General features: G+C 51.2%; 1 protein-coding gene and 1 long non-coding RNA gene across 4 annotated transcripts in view; one reads left to right on the forward strand and one right to left on the reverse strand.

The window, feature by feature from the left end:
• Nucleotides 1-2,079: 2,079 nt before the first annotated feature.
• On the reverse strand, nt 2,080-11,761 carry LOC125926697 (uncharacterized). The gene is made up of 8 exons (XR_007459135.1): nt 11,689-11,761; nt 9,777-10,639; nt 9,313-9,394; nt 8,829-8,863; nt 8,495-8,614; nt 3,063-3,155; nt 2,608-2,760; nt 2,080-2,162 (listed from the first exon to the last, which is right to left on the reverse strand). It is a non-coding gene; the product is annotated as an uncharacterized LOC125926697 (long non-coding RNA).
• The window catches only part of ARSG (arylsulfatase G), a 68,961-nt gene continuing 46,228 nt past the window's right edge, over nt 2,106-24,838 (forward strand). For all 3 annotated transcript variants that reach the window (XM_049636397.1, XM_049636398.1, XM_049636399.1), the window contains exons 1-2: nt 2,106-2,636; nt 23,465-23,652. In XM_049636397.1, the coding sequence (XP_049492354.1) occupies nt 2,419-2,636; nt 23,465-23,652 (406 nt within the window). In that variant the 5' untranslated portion in view covers nt 2,106-2,418. The remainder of the gene's footprint in view (nt 2,637-23,464; nt 23,653-24,838) is intronic.

Raw genomic sequence — 24,838 nt, forward strand, 5'->3', positions numbered from 1 at the left:
AAACAGAAGAATTCGCATTTCTGAACAATTAATTCATTGGCCTCCAGATGACCATGACTGTTTACTTACACTTTCCCTTTTATTTTGGTTAAGTATGTATCTTCCCAGCCTTTTGAGTTTATCTGGGTCTTCCAGAACTTACATATCTCCCACCCCGCCCCTCCCCGATCCACTTGGGTTGGCAGTTGGGGTGGCTGGCTGGCTCTGTACATTCTTTCCGCAAGGGCAGGGACACATAAGTGCGGATCACATCCACCATAACCCCAGCCCCGGTAGCATCTTTATGTTATTACAAGTTGGTTCTCTAGCTCTAACACTCCCAGTGGCTTGGGTGTCCAACATGCTTTCATTCGGTCCAGAATTTCAAGTCTGTGCCTCCTTAGTAGCCTCATAAATTTAGGGCTTTCAAGTGAAAGAGGGGTGATACGGTTTTTATTCTATGGTTCCCATTTGCAAGTGGCAGTTGAAAATATAACCTTCAGTTCCTGTTTTTTCAAAGTTCAACCTGATATTTTGCTTTTGTGCTTGTCCGCTGAAGCCGAATTCTCTCCAGTAGGTTAAGCATCTCCAGTGAGGTTAGTTTTCTTCTTGCACAAGAATCATGATGGTTTTTGTTTTGTTTTGTTTTGTTTTAGTTTTTTAACTTTACTTATTTATTTTGAGAGAGAGAAAGCACAAACAGAAGAGGGGCAGAGAGAAGGACAGACAGAATCCCAAGCAGGGCAGAGCCCGATGTGGGGCTCGAACTCGTGAACCATGAAATCATGACCTGAGCCAAGATCAAGAGTTGGATGCTTAACTGACTGAGCCACCCAGGCACCCCAGGATGTTTTTATTTCTGAGCATCTTGTTACTCAAGGTGTGATTTAAGGGCTCGGAACACAGGCGTCCCCTGGGAGCTGTATTTGATAAGTTCTATAGCTGATTTGTGTGTACATCTAAGTGTGAGAAACCCTGATTGAGCATGTCTTTAGAGTTTCTTATTAAAAATTACATTGTCGAGATATAAAGGGACAATTTCCATTAAACTTGTTTCAAATGTTTTCCTGACATTTTATGGTGAAAGATTTCCACTAGCAAAATCGAAAGTTCTATTGTTAAGTACCCATATATTCTCCACCTAGATAACACCATTAATATCTTTATGTTTCTTTTTTTCTCAAATTAATTTTCATCAAGAATTATAAAATTCAGGGGCGCCTGGGTGGCTCAGTTGGTTAAGTGTCTGACTTTGGCTCAGGTCAGGATCTCCCCGTTCCTGAGTTCGAGCCCCGCATCAGGCTCTGAGCTGTCAGCACAGAGCCTGGAGCCTGTTTCAGATTCTGTGTCTCCCTCTCTGTCTCTGCCCCTCCCCCGCTCATGCACGAGTGCTCTCTCTCTCTCTCTCTCTCAAAAATAAATAAACATTAAAAAAAAATAAAAAAAAAGAATTTTATAGAGCTATATTCGTTGACAGCATGACTCTTAGAAAGAATCATGTCTTGGAAACGAAGGTTTCACTCTTCTAGAATTTTCAGTGGGTTTGATAAGGTCATAATTAGTTTGGGAATTTCTTGGGAATCAGAGAAGCATGGTGGGGTGAGAGTGGGGGAGAAACTGGGCTTTGGCAGAGTTGGGTGCTAGTCTTTGCCCGTCCCAGGGCAGTGGACCTCAGTGTTCCCATCCATACGATGAATGGGTTGAGTGACACCAACCTTGTGATTATAGGGCCATCGCAAATATTATTATCATCATGATTTCTCGGGTGGAGAAACTGATGAACCAGTCGCATATTCGAATCAGAAGGAAAACATCTGTTGGCATGGAAAAGAGATTATTTCCTAAGCTACTGAGTAAAACACAGCTGCACTGGCAGTTTTAACGCTGTTTTCTTGTCAATTTTTGTTCTTTCAGGAAACCTGACAGAAACATGAAGCCCTCCACCATCTGGAACTGAGAAACCCATTCAAGGCTGACTGCGGCTTCTAGAACGTCCAGGTGTTCTGCAGATGTGAGAATTCATCCTGCTCTCACCAGCTGGAGTCCCGAACAGATGCAAAGCTTGTGCTGTGGCCCTCACGCCCCTGAGCACAGAGGGGTCGTTTTTTAAGTGGCCAAAGAGCCATCACCGACACGGGTATCTGATTGCCGCACGCGGCTGGTCGGCTGGTCGTCTCTCGGAGCTGCAGGGGGCAAACCAAATTCGAGGTTGCAAATTTCCTGACTGTCTTGGATTAGGATGCCCGGTGGGGGCCTCACTTCCTCAGCCCCAGCGTCCTTCTAGGCACCCCACCAACACGACCCCCACAACCAGTATCTCCTTGCAGACTCCACCACTGCTTCTCCAGAGACTCCCTGCACTTAAAGTGAGCAGAAGGAAGCTCTTGGAAAAATCCTTAGCTGTGGCCCACAGACAGTCATTGCCCTCCCCTGCCCACCATGGGCTGGCTTTTTCTAAAGGTTCTCTTCGTGGGGGTGACTTTCCTGGGATGTCTTTATCCTCTCGTGGATTTTTGCTGCAGCGGGGACACAAGAGGCCAGAAGCCGAATTTTGTGATCATTTTGGCAGATGACATGGGGTGGGGTGACCTGGGAGCAAACTGGGCAGAAACGAAGGACACTGCCAACCTTGATGAGATGGCCGCAGAAGGAATGAGGTGAGTCTTGAGGATGGCTGGCTCTTGCCGCGGGAGGGGGCAGCATAAAGCACTTGAGCAATCGATGGCTCCGTGTGGACTTAGCGAATTGATTGATTCATTTGGTTTGAAGCCAGTACGGCATCTGGAAGAAATCCATCCATTCATCTCTCTGATAACACTCAGGGTGTGTGGGGGGGAGGGGCAGGGGGCTGGGAGTACAGAGGTAAACAAGATACCTCTGGAGCCTGTATCTGGGGGAGGAGACAAGTTAAAAGGAGAGTAGGCATTGCGGTCTAGAACCTGAGCCTGCTTCAGGCAGTTTTGGAGTGTTCAGGGAGGGTGTGGAACCTAGCCTGGGGGCTCCAGAGAGAAGGTGACCTTTGAAGAGCGAGGAGTCCAGCACACGAAGTTAAGAGGACTTATCTGTGAGCAGATGGGACTTACTGGTACACGTCTTAGAGGAACTTAACTCCAAGGGACCATAAAAGAGACGGGCATGTGCATCTTAGTGGGTTGGGATGTTCATACGCTCCTTGCCTGCTTGGAAAGAGAACATGTATTTGAGCGTTCAGAGTTTTATTTTATTAAAAAATTTTTAATGTTTATTTTTGAGAGAGAAAGAGAGAGAGAGCAAGAGAGAGACAGAGTGTGAGCAGGGGAGGGGCAGAGAGAGAGGGAGACACAGAAGCCAAAGCAGGCTCCAGGCTCTGAGCTGTCAGCACAGAGCCTGATGTGGGTCTGAACCCACAGACCTCGAGATCATGACCTGAGCCCAAAGTCGGATCTCGACAGACTGAGCCAACCAGGTGCCCAGGGCATTCCGACTTTGCGTGTTCATCTTGGGCTGACAACCATCCGACCGTCCAGCTCAGATCCCGCTTGTGCTACGTTAAACCCCTCTGTTCAGTTCAGTGGGAATCATTCCAGCTGACTGGTTAGGACAATGTGTGGGGCATCTGCACAGAATTTGAGCCACTTGTATCCTCGGGCCTGGAGCTTCCCCAGAGACACGGACCCTTGGGGTCCCTGCACCTGGTCTCACCCACTGCAGTCCATCCACCTCACCTCAGCCAAAGGGAAATTTCTAGAAACACTCCTCTGTTTCCAGTCCTTGGTAGGCATTTTGTGGCCCTTGGGATACAATCCAAGCTCTGGACAGCAGCTTCTAAGACCAGCCCGTCTTCCACACTGGCTTTCTGCGCGGCCCCTCTGTGCACCTGTTGCCTCCTTCTGTCTGGACCTTACCTGTGTGATTCCATCTTCCTGGTTTACTTTCCGCTTCCTCTGCTTAGTTAGTTTCGGCTCACCATCTGGATCCCCAGTGCCTCATGAGGTCCTGGAGAAAGCTTTCTTGGAGGCTGCATGGGTCCTCCGCCAGCTCCCTTGCTGCTCTCGCGGTGATCGCCTACCTGTCTCACCCCCTGTGTTGGGTTGAATAACATGCTCCCCCAATTCATGTTTACCTGGAACCTCAGCACAGGACCTCATTTGGAAACAGGGACTTGGCAAATGTAATTTATTGTGGGCCTTAATGACACCACCCTCCACTGAGGGTGGGTCCCAAATCCAATGACTTGTGTCCTTACAAGAAGAGGAGAGGACGCAGAGAGACACCCAGAAGAGGTGATGGGAAGACACGGGCAGGGAACAGCGTTGGGTCTGCAAGCCGAGAACTCCCGGGGCCACCGGCCACCACGAGAAGCCAGGCGGGGGCTCAGGACAGCTTCTCTTTGTGAGCCTCCATCTTGGTTTCAGACTTCCAGCCTCTTGAACCGTCACAGAACACATTCCCGTCATTTTCAGCCTCCGGTTTCTGGTAATTTGTGGCGGCCACAGGAAATTCAAACACGCCCCCCCCCCCTCCCGCCCCCCACTTCTAGCTCTGGCCTTTGGGAAGAAAAATGCCTTTTCTCTTCCTCCTCTCTGGTATTCCTAGCACAGAGCACAGTGCCTGGTACATCACCGTAGACAGTTTAGAAATAATTGTTCATCAATGAATGGGCTTTAGAAGTTCAAGCTACCAGGGCACCTGGGTGGCTCAATTGGTTAAGCATCTGACTTCGGCTCAGGTCATGATCTCAGGGTTCGTGGGTTCGAGCCCTGTGTTGGGCTCTGGGCTGACAGCTCAGAGCCTGGAGCCTGCTTTGGATTCTGTTTCCCTCTCTCTCTCTGCCCCTCCCCTGCTTGCTCTCTGTCTCTGTCTCTCTCCAAAAAAAAAAAAAAATTAAAAAAAAAAGTTCAGGGCACCTGGGTGGCTCAGTCAGTCAAGGATCCGACTTTGGCTCAGGTCATGATCTTGCGGTTCGTGGGTTCGAGCCCCTCATCAGGCTCTGTGCTGACATCTCGGAGCCTGGAGCCTGCTTCCGATTCTGTGTCTCCCTCCCTCTGCCCCTCCCCCACTTGTGTTCAATCTCTCTCTCAAAAAGTAAGTAAACATTTATAAAATTAACAAAAAAAAGAAGTTCAAGATATCTTGAAACGTCACCCCAAATTTTGCGTGTTGGAATTTTTTTTTTTTCCTGGAGAGATTTAATCCATAGCATTTACCAGATTTCAAAGGGAACCAGATTGCCAAATCCTTAAGAGCTTCTGCTTTTAGTGGGTTTGTGGGGAAATATCTGGCCCCTTATTTACATCGAGATTTCTGAGGCCTCGGCATTCTCCTTATGAGCTGTCACTACAGGCGTGCTGTCCTCCTGAGCAGAAACCAGATGCAAACACAGCTCGGCGGGCTCTTCTATCTTTTTCCTCCCTTTATGAAAATACCCTCCCCATTTGAGCCTTGTGACAGGGGCCGAGCGGACGGCCCTCTGGCCCGACGTGGGCAGCTTTTCTCTCTGTGCCTTGTTGACAGGAAAGCAGGCTTCCTGTGAGGCCGCGGATTGATTCATCACTGGCTTCTCCCCCTGCCTACTCACGGCCAGTGGGGAACCATGACTTTCAGACAAGAAGCCCTATTGCCAAACAGCGTCTATGGGTGACTAGAGAAAGTCTCTTTTTTCCTTGGGGTATTGTTTCCTAGGACTCCCACAACAAATCACTATCAACTGTGTGGCTTAAAGCCACTCACATCTACTCTCTCACAGTTCAGAAGGCTAGAAGTCCTGAATCAAGGTGACGGCAGGGCTGGTTCCTTCTGGAAGCTCTGGGGGAGCATGGGTTCCATGCCTCCCTTCTCGCTTCTGGTGGCCGCAGGCGATCCTTGGCCACCTCGGTTTGTGGTTGCGTCACTCCTTTCCCTGCCTCCACTGTTCCGCGGCACTCTCCCCACGTGCCTGTCTATATCCCCCTCCTCTCATGAGGCCACCAGCCACTGGCTCTCAGGCCCATCCTAATCCAGTATGACCTCATCTCAACTTGATGACATCGGCAAAGGCCCTCTTTCCACATAAGGTCATATTCCCAAGTTCTAGATTGACATGAAATTTGTGTGTGTGGGGGGGGGATGCTTTTCCACCCAGAGCAGTGAGCTCAACTGCGTATATTTTTATCTCTGCTCCTAACATAGCCTGTAATGTAGCAGGTTTTCGATAAAAGATTGTTGCTTTGAAGATTGGACATCCTGCTTAAGAAGTCGGGCTCTGGGGGCGCCTGGGTGGCTCAGCTGAGTGGGCGTCCAACTCTTGATTTTGGCTGCAGTCATGATCTCGCTGTTATAGGATCAGGATGGAACCCCGTGTTGGGCTCTGCACTGGGTGTGGAGACTGCTTGGGATTCTCTGACTCTCTCTGCCTCTCTCCCCTGCTTGTGCTCTCTCTCTCTCAAAAAAAAAAAAAAAAAAAAAAAAGGAAAGGAGAGGAGAGGGGAGGGGAAGGGAAGGGAAGGGGTTAGCCTCTGGAGCCAGATGGCTTGGGTTCAAAGCCCAACTCTACTGCTTTCTGTCTGCATGACTCTGGACCCTCAGAGCTTTGCTTTCCTCTTCTGTTAATGGGGTGGCCACACCCACCTCTTAGGAAGGTGTAGGGATTAAATTAAGTCATCCAGGTAGGCAATTAGCACTGAGCTTGGCACGCAATAGACATAGATAGATGTTAACTATGGTTATTTTTGGTATTGGGATTAGAAATAATATGCATTTGAATTGTCGATGTGAATTGGCTACCCTGCCTAGTGAACGGTCTAAATGATAAATCGTGGAAGGAGGAGTGGGTTCCAGAGACAAATAAGTCCCTGTTCATCTCGGTGTGGAACCGTATACACTGAGCCGACGTCTGTATTTGACTCAAACACAGCAGCTGTAGTAACAGCCAATGCAAGGCGCCAGGCTCTGCGCTTCACCCCATCTAATTCTGGCCACCACCTGATGTTTCTCTTCTTTCACAGGTGAAGAAGTCAAGGTCAAGCCACTTGCCCCCACTTGGCTGTCCTCTGGGGATCTGCTTGATTCTGTTCATTCCTAGACCACGTCCCCCAGGCAACACTTCAATGTCTCCGTAACATTTCCCTTCCAGCACACGCCAGTAGTGGGTTGTTGTGTTTTTTTTTTTTTTTTTCTTCCCACTCGGTTATGGTAGATGCGATTTGCCAAATTTGTGGACAGATGGGGCACCATTCACAACATAACTATGATGTCATCATTGCTACAGAATGGCAGGGTTCCCTGGGGGCAGAAAGGCAGAACTGGTAGTGCCTCAACTTTGCTTCCTTTGCAGATTTCCTAACTTCCATTTACGTAGAGGAAGATGAGGGACTGTGGCCTGAAACCCACCGTCGTAAGGTTTATAGAGGAACCATCTCGTTTATGGCAGCTCAGGTCAAAGAGCATCCTCGCCGCGTTATCGCATAGGGGGAAACTGAGGCCCGGAGAGAAGTGACGCGTGTTTTACTATTTTAGCCGCTTTCTAACATGTGGGTGGTGGATTTGCTAGTTTGCAGACCCACCATGTTAAAAACAATGATAAATAATTTATTTGTGGGAAAGAAAAAGAAAAAGACCCAAAAAACAAAAAACGAAAGTCGTTTGCAACGAAAGCAGCAAACGTCTCTTTATCAGAGGACATTGCCGACTAGTGTTGAGTGACGGCCCATGTGTGCCCTGTGAGGCAGCTGGGCCCCCTGCACCTGTCAGTAGGTTCAGCAGACAATACCTTTTGCCCTTGACCTGGTGGGCTGGGCATTTCGTCACCCGTGCAAATCTGAGCCGAGCAGTACTGTTGAACGTTTGAAAGTCTAATGAGGATAAGATAACCCAAGGAAAATGTTGGAATTCAAGGAAATGTTGGAATTCAAATGAAAAGGCCAGGGACTTAGTAACCAGCTAAAATGTAAACCTTGCAAACAGCTAGACAAAGGGAGCCCGAGGCAACTTGCATTGCCTTGTGGGCTAGAGGAAGGAATCACTCACACTTTAAAAAGGAGATAAAAAAAACGTATTTCATCGGCCTCTCCTCCAGCTTTTCTGGCAGAGAGTTAACTCTGAAAATAAGCTGAAGCGTTTAAATCAGTATGAGAACCCAGTGAATAACCTTGACCATGCAACACTAGCATGGTTCTCGCCTCACCGCAGGCCCGGGGAAGGCCAGCGCTGGCTTCACCTTGTGATGAGCCAGCAACTATTTCTTGATAATCCTGAGAGTGAGCGGTAACTCGCCTCCGTCTCCTGGCTGGTGACTTGATTCCAGCCCTGCCTTCGGGTGTCCAGACCCGGGTATGAGCACCTGCGCGGTCGTGACCCGTGCGTCTCTTGGGGGAAGTGGGCCCAGCCAGCAGAGCCCAGATAGTGGCCGCTCACTTGGCCGGTCTCCTGGGCTGGCTCAGAAGCGGGGTTGACAGAGCTCATACATACACTTATGCAAATCGACCTGCGGTCCGTTACTTTTGCGCCTTGATCTCCCCCCCCCCCCCCCGCTTCAGTCCATCTCTGCCCCCTGTCTCACCTGAGTCGAGTCATTGCTGCTGCTGAGTAAAGACAGTGGCTTAGCTAGGAGTCAAAGATCAATATTCACCACTGGAAGGTCAGGGTCTCCCAGGGGCTTCGGTCTGTTTCTAGAAAGGGCCTGGGTGAGGGATGAATTGATGTGTCAATTCAGTCAAAGGCCTCGTGTCATTTCTGTTCTCACACTGGCTTTTTGCAGACATTCATCATCCACGCTGTTATGTTTTGGGTCTTTCCCCCCCCCCCCCCCCCCCCACTCCTCCCCGCCAACTATCTTGCTGCCTTTGGGGTTTTGCAGCAATCCCAGGGAAGCCGAGAGCCAGGCTGGCACTCACAGCTGCAGGGGATGGTAATGAGGTCTTCATGAGAGCTAGGGTAGAAAGAACATTCTGAGTGAGACTTCTATTAATAAGAGAAAGATTCCAACCCCACTGTGTAATCCCTTCCAGCTTTATCTCCACCCCCAAAACAGTCATTCAGACCCTGGGTTGAGGAAGAAAACCTCTTGTCCTATGACCTTCGTCACGAACTTCGAGAAATTTGCTCAGCGACACGAGACAGACAATTTTATATCTTTGCCCTTGGGTAAGTAGGTCCAGTGGACGTAAAGTCGGGCAATGCCCACCTACCAACTGGGCCACGGTGAAGCCTACAGGAAAGGTCCTGCAGCGTTGGGCCCCGTGGCTTTAATAGATGGGGACACGTAGGAGCACCATCATCTAGGTAGCACTCAATCTTAGAGAAAACCAACTGAAATATTAACCAGTGTGGCCCTGGTGCCAACTGCGAGTTCAAAATTGCCTGTCCAGCGGCTGTTACCTTTTAAGTCTCCCACCTACTTCGTTTGACAAGGACTCTCTGGTCAGAGCAGGTCATAGGACAAATGCTGCGCCCTAAGAGTCTTCCAGCCGGGGAGCGGGGGTAAGACAAGAAAAGCAGCCTTTAGAATGCAGAAGGTGACCGGGGGGTGAGGGGAGAAGGGGCACCTGGGTGGCTCAGTCAGTTAAGTGTCCAACACTAGGTTTTGGCTCAGGTCATGGTCTCCAGGTTCGTGAGTTCGAGCCCTGCATGGGGCTCTGTGCTGACAGTGCAGAGCCTGCTTAGGATTTTCTCTCTCCCTCTCCGTCTCTCTACCCGCCCCTGCCCCCCCCCCCCCCGCCACCTCACAAAATAAATAAATAAACTTAAAAAATTATTTTTAAAAAGTATTAGAATACAGAAAGGAAATGTACTGTGAGCAGGAACCCCGCACCTCCCACCCCTTGTCCCGGGGCTTTAATAACCTGGATTGGATGGAACCGAATTGGACTCTTCTGGGATGGAATTAGCACCTTACTTATCCCTTGGTGACAATCAGGAATGAAAAAGGTCCATACTGGGGCTTCTTGCCTTTTGGACGGTAGAGCCCAGAGCCAGAAGCATGTTAAAGATAGTCCTGCGGGGCTGCAGGAAGAGAGAGGCCATTTCTCCAGAGGGAAGCCACGAGGCACTGGAGAAAGGATCTCACTGTTGAGACCTTAAAGACGAGCAGGAATTAGCCGGATGAAGGGAGAGGAAAGCGTGTTGTAGGCAGAGGGGAAAACGTGAGCAAAGGCTCAGAACTGAAAAGTGCCCTTTCACTGGACAAATATTCCTAGAGGCTCCCTCAGGCCCTGTCCTCGGTGCTGGGAATGCATCTATGATCCAGACAACCAGAAGCCCTCGCTCTTCTGGGGCTGCCATTCCAGTGGCTGAATGTGGCTGGGAGCGTGAGGCTGGACCAACGGACGTGCCCACCAGCGAAAGGCCTCATACGCGCGTTCTAGTGTTCAGACTTGGTCCCGGAGGCAGTGGGGGCCCTGAGGACTGAAGTCCTCAGCCTGCATTTGAGCTGGATTGCTCCAGCCTGCTGGGGAGTGGCCCACCCTGGCAGCTGGGGAGGCAGGGGGCAGATTGCAGGAACCTCCAGAATGGCACGGCCCAGGGTCATGAGTATGGGGAGAAGTGTCCGATCCAGGAGGCGCGAGATGCTGGCTTGTGTGTGCATCTTGTCTCGTGCCTTGTGTGTGTCCTTCCTTGAGCACGCGTGCGGGCATATGCACAACAAGAATGTGAAAAGGAAAGGGGGAAATTGCCAAGGATCATACCATGCTCGGCTGCTGGGAACCTGTTTTTGGAAAGAACAAGAATATGAGTGGATGGATGGAAGGAAGGAAGGAAGGATAGAAGGTAGGACGGAAGGAAGGATGGAGGGATGGAAAAGTAAACAAAACACACCAAGTTTACTCTTTGCTGCCACATTTGCTCATAGTTTACAAAGGGCCTGCATATCCATTACCCCAGTGACCCCACCTGATGACTTTCTGAGCGCTGACTGGTCGCTCTTCCCATTTAACAGAAGGTCACATGGAGGCCGAGCTGCGCTGGTGTTTTTCTGGGTTCCACCTCCCGCCCCATCCCTCTACGTACAAATAATTTTTAAAACCTATTTCTGCCTCCAAGACTTTAAGTTATGAATGGAGCAAAGATAGCCTTTATTCCAGGTACAAAGCCATTTAGAGAGCGCAGAAGGCCTCATCGTCTCTCTTAAATTCCTCACAGATGAAGGCTGGACACGCTTAACTTCGCCATGTTCTGTCTCTCCAGGGCTTTCGTGGCCGTGTTTCCAGCCCTAACGTTTTCTGATTCTAATACGCGTAATTTATGCAATGGCAAGTTGCTTTGGCTTCTGTCTGGCTGTGTCTTAATTTGCGTTGATTTTCCCGTTAACAGGCTGCTGTAATGTCTGGCTCTGTATTTCCAGCTTTCCTTTACAATGTATTTTCAGACTTTAATTAGGACCCCTGTTGGTGAACTGGCCTGAGCCTGCCCAGATAGATTTGGGGAAAAACAAAAGAGGCTTTCCAAATAGCAAGACCATTTTATCGCTTATTAATTGGTCTCTGCCACGTGGAGACAGAGGCTGGCAGAGGGGAAAGTGACGTGCAGGTCAGTTCACTGGGCCGCCAGGGACGTTGTTGGCTCTTTCAGGAGGCGAGGGTACGGTCAGGGCTCTAAAGACTTGGAAAGAGAGGAGATAAGATTGTTTCTGAGAGTTGAGCTGCGAGGAGAGAATTGAACCCTAACAAGCAGCAGCTTAAGGGATTTTTGTGAAAACTGGATGAATGTATTTTTTTCCAGCCAGGTGACCTCTTCCAGTTTTGTCTACTCACTCACCAGATGTTGCTGGAGCGGCTCCACGCCTCCAAGGCACCCCGCTTGGGGCCGGTCTTGCAGCTCTAACCCTGTCCTCACGGAACCTACGGTCTGGGGGAGGGGTGGCCTCGAAGTTCTGTTTGCCGTAGAAACGCGCGACAGCCGTTCCCACGAGGGTGGTGTTGCGTGCTCGAGGAGACACCATCCCCAGGACAGCTGTTAAGGACAGGCGGGCAGGGACAGCGTTTAGACGATGTGTTTCTGGCTCTGCCCACGTGTACTGGTCAGTGAGGCTGTGTAACAAATATAATGGACTGGGTGGCTTAAACAGTAGGAATTATTTTTCACAGTCCTGGAGGCCGTGAATTCCGAGATCAGGTAGCCAGCGTGGTCGGGTTCTGCCGAGGACCCTCTTCCTGGCTGGCAGATGGCCACCTTCTCACTGTGTCTCACATGGAGGGGAGGGAGCCCTCTGGGGTCTTCCTCGTCTTTATGAAGACACTGATCCTATCATAGAAGCTCTACCCTCCAGACCTCATCTAAACCCAGTTACCTCCCAAAGCCCTGACTTGCAAATACCACCCTATTAGAGGTTGGAGCCTCAGCACAAACGTTCAGTCCATAGCGCCAGGGAAGAAGACGATGGTGGGCAACAAAGCCCCCTTGCCTCCCAGACCCACTGACAAAGCTCAGTCTGAAGGATCTTTTCCATGGTCCATTGGAATTCTCTTAGCATTAATTAACTCCACACTCATCAAGACAAGCTTTGCATTCTGATTTCCCCTGTAATTCATGCCCAAGAAGAAAGCTTGTTGACCACGCTGACGCTTTGGTTCCTGAGCTGACCCCTGGCAGTCATTTGGGAGACAGGCGTTCTGATGTCTCTCTTAGGCTCACGTGGTTTGCATGGGTGTGAGTCAGGCTCCTGGGGCCGGCACCACCAGGGGTGAGTCTCGGGACGTCCCTAGCCCAAGACTAGTCACCTAGCTAAAGGTAATTCCCTCTGCGTTTACCTTACCAACCTCTGGATTGGCCCAGCTCTAGCCAGCCTTCTCTCAGATGGAAAGGGACTTCAAAGAGCATGGGATTTTGGGTGGGCAGGCCCGGTTGAAGTTCTAGCTCTGTCATTTCCCAAATATAGGGGTCTACAGTCTTCCGTACAGCACGGTGATTGGACAGGGCACGGTGCATCCCCGCTCAATGCCAGCCGTATGGTCTTGGGAAGCGACTTAAACTCTCTCTGCCTCACCTCCCTTATCTGTAAAACGGGGAATCCTAGTGATTTGAACTAATATACGTAATATGACTAGGGTGGCAGTCGCTTGATAAACGGCAGCTATTTTTATTACGATAAGACACACGTAAACAAAGTTAACGCCTATTTATACTTTAAGCCTCAGCACACACGTGGCTTCTTTTGAGACGCACTCGCTTCACCGGCACACATGTACGCCCTCCTTGTGTGCTTTCGGAACACCCTGTGCCTAGTGTTCACAGAGCTCTCTCGCACGCTGGGATTATCCACCTCCCTTCCTGAACTTTGGGCAACTGGAGGGCAGGGCTTCATGTTGCTCACTGGAATATTCTGGGCTCCTATCCTATTACACCCACACTGTGATAGCCAGGACTCTCTGGTCATAAGAGGCAACAACACTGCTCAGCCGGCCCACGCACATAAGGGGCATAGCTTTCGCTCATCAACTTAACCTCTGCAGAGATTCTGTCTCGTGCTGGGCTTCTGAGCCAACGGGTAGATTCTTCCAGGCTCCTCCATATGATGGGAGATGTGGCTCTTGCCTCCGTTCTCATGGTTTGAGGTTCAAAGGGAACGAGAGAGCTATTCCTTACTGTCTGGTTCAGAAAGTTCCAGGTTGGATTCTGACTAGCCCTGCCTGGGTCATGGTCCTCGAGGATGAGGGACGAGAGGTGGTGTTACTCTGCTTAGCCCACGGCAGGGTCTTGTGCCCATGGTGGGGTGGGTGGGGTGGGGGGCACAGACGCTGTTAGACGAACGTCTACGTTCAGACACGAAAAGGCCGCAAGGAAGTTTCACGGGCTCCGGAAGTCAAAGTCCAGGCTCATCCTCCCGGGGGTGGGGTGGGGGAGGCAAAATGGTGCCAGTGCTGGCTCTCGGAGGATAGGTGGGCATGTGGACGGGCAAGAGGACGGGGCAGGCTCTCTGGGCCGAGGCGCAGGAAGTCGAGGTGCCGGGTTGGAGAGGTGCGTGTGGGACTTGAGGCGGGGAGGGATGCCAGACGTCCCGGGGCTTCGTGGGGTGATGTGTTCACGTCCTCGCGCGGCCATAACCAAGTGCGACAAACCGGACGGCTTTATTTATTTATTTATTTTTAATTTTTTTTAAGTTTATTTATTTTTGGGACAGAGAGAGACAGAGCATGAATGGGGGAGGGTCAGAGAGAGAAGGAGACACAGAATCTGAAACAGGCTCCAGGCTCCGAGCTGTCAGCACAGAGCCCGACGCGGGGCTCGAACTCATGGACCGCGAGATCATGACCTGAGCCGAAGTCGGACGCTCAACCGACTGAGCCACCCAGGCACCCCTCTCTCCCCCTCTTATAAGGATACCAGTTACGTGAGGTTAAGGATTCACCCTAATCCAGCATGATCTCACCTTAACTAACTACATCTTCAGAGTAACCATCCAATGAGGTCACGTTCTGGGGCTCGGGGGTTAGAACTTCAACGTGCCTTTTTGGGGGACACGATTCAACCCACATCGGGCAGCGATGAGTCAGAAGCCTGAAGAAGTGGGTTGAGCCAGAGCATGGGGGGTTATGGTGGCCACACAGAAGGAAGTCACTGAAGACTTGGGGTCCGGGGACGGCATGACCCACTGGCATATTAGCATGGGCTGGAGAGAGCGAGCCTGGCGTCTTGGAAGGTCACTGAAGTGGTTCGGACGAGGGACAACAGCCATATTGATCTTGGGTGGCATCGTTTGGAATGGGAGCTGCTGAAAGAGGGGGAGGTGGGAGACAGACTGGAAGGTGATGCCTCAGTTTCCAGCAGGGTTTACTGGGAGGGAGGCAGACATGAGGTCTGGGAGAAAGGACTCTGAGCTTGGTTCTGTGCCCATCGAGGCCGAGGTGACGTGTGCCATAACCTGTGGCAGTGAGCCTGATGCCTGCATGGTGGCAACAGCAGCCAAGCGGCCTGGAATCCCGCCCATTGGTTCCCAGCTTCCGTGCTATCCTACCTGCCTGGGGCGCCCTCTGCCTCCCCATGTAGCGAATGAGGACACGAATTACCTTGACTACCACAAGTTTGCAAAAGCCTACTCTCCACCTGGAGCTCTGCTAGGTGGTTTGTGCACATCGTCCCACTGAATCCCTCAAATGAGCTGGGGAAGTAGGTGTGTTAGGCCCGTTTTGCAGAGGAAGATACTGAGGCCTAGATGCCGTTACCTGTCTAGTCTCACACCAGAGCGGTGGGGGGGGGGGGGGGGGGCTGGGATTGAACCCAGCTTCGTTTGTCCAAACAAACCCTTCCTATCACTCTCCCTCTGCCTCCCACAGCACTTTTCTTTGTACTTCTCAGATGGGGCCCGTCTTATTTTGTCTCCTTACCCACATGTCTTGACACTCTGAAGTGTGAGCTACTTGCTGGAAAGGGCTATGGGTTCCTCCCTGAGCTCCCCCAGCAAGCTCTGCTGTGGTTAGCGGAACTCCAGCGAGGCTCCTGGGCAGTTAGAGGTGACAATCCTGGCACCCTACCCCAAGGACTGTCTCCATGTGCTCTCGGGGGAGTGCTTTCCCTGGAATGGTGCACACAGCTGGGGTAAGACTGCCCTGGGGCCTCCAGTTGCCCCGGGGCCCCACCGGGCTGCCCCTGGGGCCGAGAGGAACCCGATCTTGGAAAACTGGGGCCCGGTTGGCCCTTTCTGTGTGCTCCAGCTCCAGGCTGGCCAGCTCCGACGGAGGGCCTGCAGACCACGAAAATGACTTTGGATCTACTTAGACTGCGATGAGAGCCCGCGAGAGGGTTTCCAGCCAGGAATTAATGTTAGTCGATAAACAGGTTTTGAGATTACTTCAGCTGCCCCTTGGGGGAGAGTGGGGGAGGGAGAATTGAAGGCGGGAATGGAAGCGGGGAACAGGGTTCCCACATACAGCTGGACAGATTGTGCACTGCTCAACTCCGGACAGCGGTGTGAATGGCACCCCCTGGGGTTATACACCACGGTGGCCCTGGGGAAGACAATACAGACCATGGTAGTGGTCTGGGTGAAGGATGATAGAAGCCTGGACTAGGATGTTAGCAGGTAGGTGGAGAGAAATGGGTAGATTCTGGGTACGGTTGGAAGAAGGGTCTTTTCAAGAATGTGCTAGTACTTTGGCTGTGGAGGGGGAGGGGAAGAGAGGAATCGGGGTGAGGCGTTTGGACCAAGTGACTGAGTGGGAGGCGGTGCTGTTCACTGAGATAGGGGACACTGGAAGGGGAGAGTGGGTGTGCAGGCATGAATCTCGAGCAGAACCGGATAAACTTGCAGAGACTGGCAGACAAACCACCGCGTGGTACATGGGAGCGACGTCTGGGGCCCGAGGCCAGTGGGCCTTTCTCTTCTTGCTCTGGGAAGCCCAGTGGCCCGAGAGGGGACGGGGGTTCGAGACGCAACCGACGCTGCTGGGCGGGGCCAGCCGTGTGGGCGGGTGACCCGTGCAGCCACACGGGGGGCTCCGTGCTTTCGGAGGGCCCCTCGCTTGGTTGAAAGCTCTCTCCTTGCCGTCTTGAAATGCCTGGTCCATTTCCAACAAGGGCTCCCTCGTCTTCTTTTGCACAGGGCCCTGCAAACTGTGCAGCTGGTTCTGTTGTGGGAAAGAGCTGACACCCACAGGCTTGGGCCAGCCCGTACATTCAACCCAGAATGAGTCCCGGGGCAGCAGACGCTCTGGACCCAAAGCGCGTCGAGTGCCTGGGGTGTAGTGAGTGCTTTGGAAGCGTTTGCCGCGAGAGGTACGGATTATCACAAGGGGCGGTGAGGATGGTGAGCGGGGAGCGTCCTGCACCTTCCATCTCGGGGAGGAGGGCAGGATAGGCTGGGTAGAGATGATCGTTTGTCTTGGGAGCAAAAGCGTGATCTGCGAGGTGCAACCTGGTTTGGGATTCTAAGAGTGGGGGCTACCGGCTGCCCCCCCAACACCCAGGACCTTTGTGGCCCCAGGATGTCTGGCAGGCGGGGATGCTTTGGAGGAGTCCCGGAGATGCGCACACAGGGGAGTTGCACATGCTTCCTCCTGGGCTCCCCGAGACAGACAGCCGCCTCGCCGTGGAGCTGGCCGTGCGTGTTGGGGCACAGACCTTCCGTGCCCTCGTTCTGTCGGATGAAGGCAGCCCGCAACCTGCTCCCCAGAGCAGCTGCAGGGCCGGGCCTGCACCTCTTCGGGCTCTCACGGCTCCCTCGTGACGTCCCTTCTGTGCCACTCGTTGCCTTGAAACACGGCGTTAGGGAATTACCCCATCTCCTGGGTGAACTCTGTGGGGCGGAGGCTGTGGGAACCAGCTGGTGTGGGCCAAGGGTGCCTGGAGCGGGGGAAACCCGGTGGAGAACTGTTCTTTCCAGAAGCGCCAGTTCCCGGAACCATGGCTGTCGCACGCGGCCTCCCGTTTCCAGGCAGGACTCGGGTGAGACCAGACGTTCAGGTGCCTGGTGTTTCTCTGGAAGGTTATCAGGACTGGAAACTCCCGGGCCAAACCCGAATCGATCGATCACGTCAGGGTTTTGTCATCTTTTCTCCAGAAGCTCCTCTGAGGCCCCGTTAGCAATTCTGTCAGCTGCATTTTGACACGGGTGTGCCTGTGCGCACATGCCTGCGTGAGCCATGCCAGTCTTCGGATGATGAAGCCTCAAAGCCTCGTCTTGTGCCAACACCCTGTGCCGCCTCCCTCACCCTGGGTCTGGGGGGGGGGGGGCCGGGCACGTTTCCTTTCTGCGTAAGAAGCTCACTCCGTCTCCTCCGCCCACTGTGGAGGGGGTGTCTCCCGGCCCCTTCCCTTTGGCTTTGCAGGCAAGCCCTGGAGGTCCTAGCGGGGACAGTGCGGGTAAACGGCACACGCATGGGGTTTGGAGTTGGACGGGCGTGAGTTGGAAGACCGCCCTTGGATACCTGGCTTCGTGGTGTAAGGCTGAGGGCAGGGGTGGAGCAGAGTGCCTGGGGACACGCTGTGTCTCTCCCGTGTCCCACTGCCTCAGTTTCCCCATCTGTAACGGGAGTCCTTACAATACACATCCTACAGGCTGCTGTGTTAGACAAGTTAACACACGTAAAGGGCCATGTCCACAGTTAGCGCTAAGTATGTGCTTATGACCGTCCCTAGTGAAGTAGAAATGACCTCATAATGCTTTTGTTCAGAAAGTAAACTGTAAGGTCATCGAGGACGGAGACTGTACCTTTGCTTCCTTAGCACCTAACAGAGCTGCCCCGGCTTGCTGCTTGCCGGTATCTTGGGAATAAAAGGAAAGAAATGATAGATCACCACCTTGGTTTTGAATGAGTGTTTTCTCCGGGAGCCTGGGTGGCCCAGTTGGTTAAGCGTCCAACTTCAGCTCAGGTCATGATCTCGCGGTTCGTGGGTTCGAGCCCCCATCGGGCTCTGGGCTGACAGCTCAGAGCCTGGAGCCTGTTTCAGATTCTGTGTCTGCCTCTCTCTCTGCCCCTCCCCCACTTTCTCTCTCTCTCTCTCTTTTTCTCTCTCTCAAAAATAAATAAAACGTTAAATGAGTATTTTCTCATCCGAAGAACTACAGATCTGACAGCCAGCTTAAGGGGCCTTTTCTCCTACCTGAGACATTCTCTTCAGGCGTTTTCCTCTTAGTCTGTAAGATTTGGGTTTTGTTTTTTTTTTTTAATTGAAGTGAAATTCACATGACCTAAAATGAACCATTTTAAAGCGAACAATTCAGTGACAATTAGTACGTTTAAAATTTTTTTTTTAATGTTTTATTTATTTTTGAGACAGAGAGAGACAGAGCATGAGCAGGGGAGGGGCAGAGAGAGAGGGAGACACAGAATTGGAAGCAGGCTCCAGGCCCTGAGCTGTCAGCACAGAGCCCGACGTGGGGCTCGAACTCACAGACCACAAGGTCATGACCTGAGCTGAAGTTGGACGCTTAACCTACCGAGCCAGCCAGGCACCCCGATGTTTATTTATTTTTGAGAAAGAGAGAGAACAGGCAGAGGAGGGACAGAGGAGGGAGACTAGAGGATCCAAAGCAGACTCCACGCCGACAGCAGAGAGGCTGACTCAGGGCTCGATCCCATGAACTGTGAGATCCTGACCTGAGCCCAAACTAAGAGTCGGATGCTTAACCTAGGGAACCACCAGACGCCCCTAGGCTTGAGTGTAATATTTTTTTAAAAGACGGAGAAAAAAGGAAAGAAACAAGAAAAGGGGAAACCACCGTGTTGCTGGCGGGGTTGCAGACCTCACTGCTCTTTAGGGCCAGCACCTCTGCAAATGCCAAGGTCATGGCGAAGGGCAGGGTGTTCAGGGCCCTGCTGGCTGTACCCAGGCTGGGGGGTCGCTCCGGAGGGCGTCTCTGAGGGACGAGGGACGTGAAAACATTATAGACTCGTAAGGGCTTTCTCTTTAGTAGAGTTGGTCCTCGTAGGGGGGAGAGAGGCTGCAGGTGGAGTCCCTTTATTTATTTATTTTTAAATGTTTTATTTATTTTTAAGAGACAGGGCACGCAAGCAGGGAGGGGCAGAGAGAGAGGGGGACAGAAGATCCAAGTGGGAGAGAGGCAGAGAGAGAAGGAGACAAAGAATCCGAAGCAGGCTCCAGGCCCTGAGCTGTCAAGCTGTCAGCACAGAGCCCGACGCAGGGCTCGAACTCACGGGCCGTGAGATCATGACCTGAGCCGAAGTCGGTGCTCAACCGGCTGAGCCACCCAGGCGCCCCGAGGTTGGGTTACATTTTCAATGAAGTTGTTGGGAAGGAAAGACCCTTCTCTTCCCCTCTCCTCCCCCCTCCCCGTTCTCCCTCCTCCCCTCCACCCTGTATTTGTGTTTTTTTTTTCAATATATGAAATTTATTGTCAAATTGGTTTCCATACAACACCCAGTGCTCATCCCAAAAGGCCCTCCACCCTGTATTTGTAGAGCCCAGTTTTAGGAGCCCGAGATAAGCAGTGAGCGACAGGCAAAGCCTTCCTCCCAGGGAGCTTGCATGGAGGGAAGTTGGCCCAGAAAGAAAGGACATAAAAATAAACCAGGTAATTCGGGTTGGGATCAGTGTTACCAACTATGCACTCAGGGTGCCTGATGAGAGGGCAGCGGAGGCCCCCTTGCGGGAAAACTGAACGGGGAGGATGGGCCACGCAAAGGTCTGGGTGAGGGTGCCAGGTGCAGGCCGACCTTGGGAAGGAGCTGGCAATCTGCAGATCCTAAAAAAGACCCAGAAGCCCCCTGTGCTGGCGCCCGAGGGAGGCAGGGAGGGAGAGGCCCGAAAGGTGGACTTCGAGGGAGCGGGCTTTCAGGGCACACCAGGCAATCATTTTTAGAGTATTAAGCAGTGGTCAGAGGAGCACTTTTAAAGGCCCCCCACCCCCCTCCTCCCGGCCCCTAGGTGCGGATGGGTCATATGTGGAGAGGAGGAGAGAGGCACTGAGCCTGGCTTTGCTCTGCTGACCTGGCGCCTGTAGGCCAGTCCCTTATCCACCCCAGGACCTTGGGCTTCGCTCTGCCCAGCATGGCTGAGCTCACCCGCCAGGCTCCCAGCAGCCTGGATGCACATAGTTCTGAGGTGCTTACCTGACCTTTAAGCCACCTGTCCTCCCTGCCCTCCCGGCCAGCCTGGCCACCCATCCTGTCATAGCTCTGCTCATTCTAGACTCCAGATTGTCATCCTTTTGAAACTCTTAATATTAAATATTAAAGATTAAGTCTTAATATTAAAAATCTTCAATATAAAGGAAAATGAAAAGGACAGTATACTCAATTGTTATTAGCATTTTGCCATTTTTATTTGTACTCGCTCTCCCTATAAAGAAGGTGGGTTTTTTTTTGAGTCATTCGAAGGGTGTAGATATTATGCTCTTTTATTATAAACACTATAGCATACATCTCTCAAGAATAAAAACATTCTTGGGGTGCCTCAGTTAAGCATCTGACTTCGGCTCAAGTCATGATCTCACGGTTCGTGAGTTGGAGCCCCATACTGGGCTCTGTGCTGACAGCTCAGAGCCCAGAGCCTGCTTCGGATTCTGTGTCTGCCTCTCTCTCTGCCCCTCCCCCACTCACGCTCTGTGTGTCTGTCTGTGTCTCTCTCTCAAAAAAAAGAATACCAGCATTCTTTTTTTTTTTTTTTTAATTTTTTTTAACGTTTATTTATTTTTGAGACAGAGAGAGACAGAGCATGACCGGGGGAGGGTCAGAGAGAGGGAGACACAGAATCCGAAACAGGCTCCAGGCTCTGAGATGTCAGCACAGAGCCCGACACGGGGCTCGAACTCACGGACTGCGAGATCATGACCTGAGCCGAAGTCAGCTGCTTAACCGACTGAGCCACCCAGGCGCCCCAAGAATACCAGCATTCTTAATGTAATAAAAACTTTCTTTTTTTTTTTTAAGTTTATTTATTTTGAGAAAGAATGTACACACGTGCATGCATGAGTCAGGGAGGGACAGAGACATAGGGAGAGACAAAGAATACCAAGCAGGCTCCTCCCTCTCCCTGTCAGCCCAGAGCCCCAACGTGGGGTTTGATCTCATGAATTGTGAGATTATGACGGGAGCCAAAATCAAGAGTCTGATGCTTAACCAACTGAGCTTAACCAAGTGGGCCCCTAAAATCTTTCTGAACGTAGTAAAAATATATTCTAAATGTAATAAAAATGTCTATTTTTGTATTATGTAATAGACAATGGAAGATTATTTAGCTGTAAAAGAAGGAAATCTGCCATTTTGACAACGTGGGTGGACCTTGTAGACATTATGCTAGGTAAAAGGAGTGAGACAAAGACAAATATTATATGATCTCACTTATATGTGGAATCTAAAAAAAAAAAAAAAAAAAAAAAAAAAATGCAGAGAACAGAGTGGTGGTTGCCAGGGGTAGGGGTGGGGGAAATGGGTGAAGGGGTCCAAAGGTGCAAACTTCCAGTCATGAGATAAGTAAGCTCTAAGGCACGGAACTCACAGCACGGTGACTATAATTAACAACACTGTCTTGTGCGTCTGAAAGTTGATAAGAGAGCAGATCTTAAAAATTCTCATCACGCACACACACAAAGGGTAGCTATGTGTGAAGTGCGGTCTGTTCACCAGACTTATTGTGGGTATCGTTTCCCAGTAAATACATGTGTCAAATCGTTATGTTGTACGCCTTCAGTGAATACAATGTTATATGCCAGTATAACCGGAAGAAAAAAAAGAACAAAAACATTCCTCTACGTGGCTGTAATCCAGAAAATGGACAACGATTCCCCCCATGGCATCTTACAGGCAGCTCCTATCGAGTTTCCCTAATTAGCCCCCAAATGTGCTCTTGGCACGTTTGAACTGGAATCCAGCCAAGGGTCACGTATTACATTTGGGTTGTCTCTTTAGTGTCCTTTAGTGTAGAATATCCCCCACTATGCCACTTTTTGCTCGGATATTGACTTTTTGAAGAACTACACCAGTTGTGGTGGAATGTCGTAGAATGTTGTCAGATGGTTTGTTAAGATGATTTCCTTGTGGTGTCAGTTAATCTGTTCTGTCAGCTGTATTTCCTGTAACCTGGAAATTAGGTCCAGAGGCATGATGAGGTTCAGGTTCAATGCTCTTGATAAGAATCCTTGATGATATCAACTTCACATAATCCCGTCGGGAGACCCACGTGGCTAGTTGCGACATTAAGTTTAATCACGTTCCTTGAGGGCAAGAAAATGGCTAGACTTCTTTTATATTTCTCCACAATGTCTAAAAAAAAAGGCTGGGCATCCAGTAATGTGTAGTAGATACAGCAGATTCTTGTCATTGGCAATAGTTACTCTATAAAGTCGCCGTGAACGCTGGATCGGGGAATACCGAACCATTGCTTCTAGGGGATCTGCAGAGTTAGACTCCCGTGAGCCTCTGGTTACATTTTTGCCAACAGATCACTACAGAACCTTGTTTTGTCCTTGTGTGTTTCTGTTTAAAGACGTCTTGTGTACTGTGGTTTTTGATTCGTTAACACGGAGCTCAGGGCAGACCGCACGGTAACTCGTTCCTGAATGAAGCTTGTCTAACACTTGTGTTTTCTCCATGAGGCACATCACAGCCTTTTGGCACTTGGAAGCGGTAGGCAGCCCTTCAGTCTTACTCTTGGGGACCATGTTACACAGCAAAATCACCAACAGAAAGCACAGAAATGCAAAAACTGTAGCACTCAATGGACGGTGGAAAGGAAGGCACTTGCTCGAAGTACGAGAGCCAAACCAAGGAGGCCGCCTTCTTCAACCTCAGCTAGGGATGTGCGTGTTGCAAGACACAAAGTTTTGGAGCACCTGGGAATGTCCACGGGTATTGATTTTAGAGATACAAATTTTAGTGACTGGATGAATGCAAAATGTGGGATCAACAGGATCAACAGGATCCACTAAATATTCTGGATGAAGACAATTTGAATTAGCTGTGTGACCTTGAATTAGTTGCACGACCCTTCTGACCTTCATTTTCCTAACCTGTCCCTTCACTGGGTGGTCTTGGAGCTCTTCCCAGCCCTGGGATCCTGGGAACTGGGCGGGAATCGAGTTTCTCTCGGTTTGGCTTTCTGGGGATGGAGGGACCCCATGCCCTTTCTTTCTGTGCAGGTTTGTGGATTTCCATGCAGCTGCCTCCACCTGCTCCCCCTCCAGGGCCTCCCTGCTCACCGGACGGCTCGGCCTTCGCAATGGAGTCACGCACAACTTTGCGGTCACTTCCGTGGGGGGTCTTCCGCTCAATGAGACCACCTTGGCTGAGGTGCTGCGGCAAGCTGGCTATGTCACTGGGATGATAGGTAACCCTGGAGCTCCGCAGCCGGGACCCCCACCTCCCATAGCACTTATGGGGTGCCCGCTTTGTGTTTGGGTAGCCCCAACGTGCCATTACCTTCTTCTGTTCATGTCTGCTTTTTGTTGATTTCCTGCTGTCAATGTTAGGAAGGCTCTCAGCTATAAGTAACTGAAGAGACCTAACAGGGAACTAAAACCATCAATGGAGTTGTTTTCCTCCCATGGTAACAAGCTTAGAGGTGAGTGATTGCTTTCATTGGCTGGGCGGCTCAAGGAAACCATTTCTGTTTTTTCTGCTCTTTTTGTCCTGCCGCTTGTTGCCTCTTGGTTGCAACAGAGCTGCTCAGTACCATTCACCATAATTTGGCCTCAAGGAAGGAGAAACAGACGGGAGGAGGTGCCAGCCTCCCGTGGCCTCCTGTATTCACTTCTTCTGAGAGAGCAAATCTGTTCTCAGACACTCCCCCTCCCTCCGGGCAGAAAAGCACTTAAATCTTCTCGGTGGATTTCTATGGCCACACCTTGCCGCAGGGAAGGCTGGGAAAACTGGGGTTAGGATTACAATGATCGACTTGGATTTGGGCACGGGTCTCCGATCCCCTGAACAAAACCGAAGTTCTGTTAGCAGGACAAGTGGGGGCATGGGTGTAAGGTAGGCAAACGGCGGCATCTGCCACGCCATCCAGTGGCTTCCTTTCTTCTTAAATTTCTGTAGGCACCTCTTACTCAACATGAGCTACACGTAGCCAGGTAGTGAGCTAAGTTTTTCTTTGCATCAGGGTAGGGAGATCCCTTGTGAGATGATAATTTCCCCCAGGATGCACGTTAGAAGATTGACTTTCAGACGGGTGGAGAGACCTGTTCAGTGTCGCCCACCCAGTGGCGGGAGGATCTAGACAGGTGTGTCTGCCCAGCCTCGCTCCGATGCTTTGCTCCACCTCTGGCCTTCCCTCCAGAGGCCAAGACAACGCAGCAGTCCCAACAGCACCCTTAGGCTGCCTGTTCTTGTTGTTCTGACTTTCCAAGAGCCGAGTCCACTGGGATTCCTGCCTGCCTTCTTACACGACGTGGCAAGGGAGGGTTTCCAACAAACAGGATGGCCGCGAGGGTCCCTGTGGGGGTGTTCTTGATGCCTGGAGCGCCTGTGTTAACCTGTAGGAGGCTCCGGTTTCTGGTGTCGGCCCCACCTTC

Source organism: Panthera uncia, chromosome E1, assembly GCF_023721935.1.
Source record: "Panthera uncia isolate 11264 chromosome E1, Puncia_PCG_1.0, whole genome shotgun sequence".
NCBI lineage: Eukaryota > Metazoa > Chordata > Mammalia > Carnivora > Felidae > Panthera > Panthera uncia.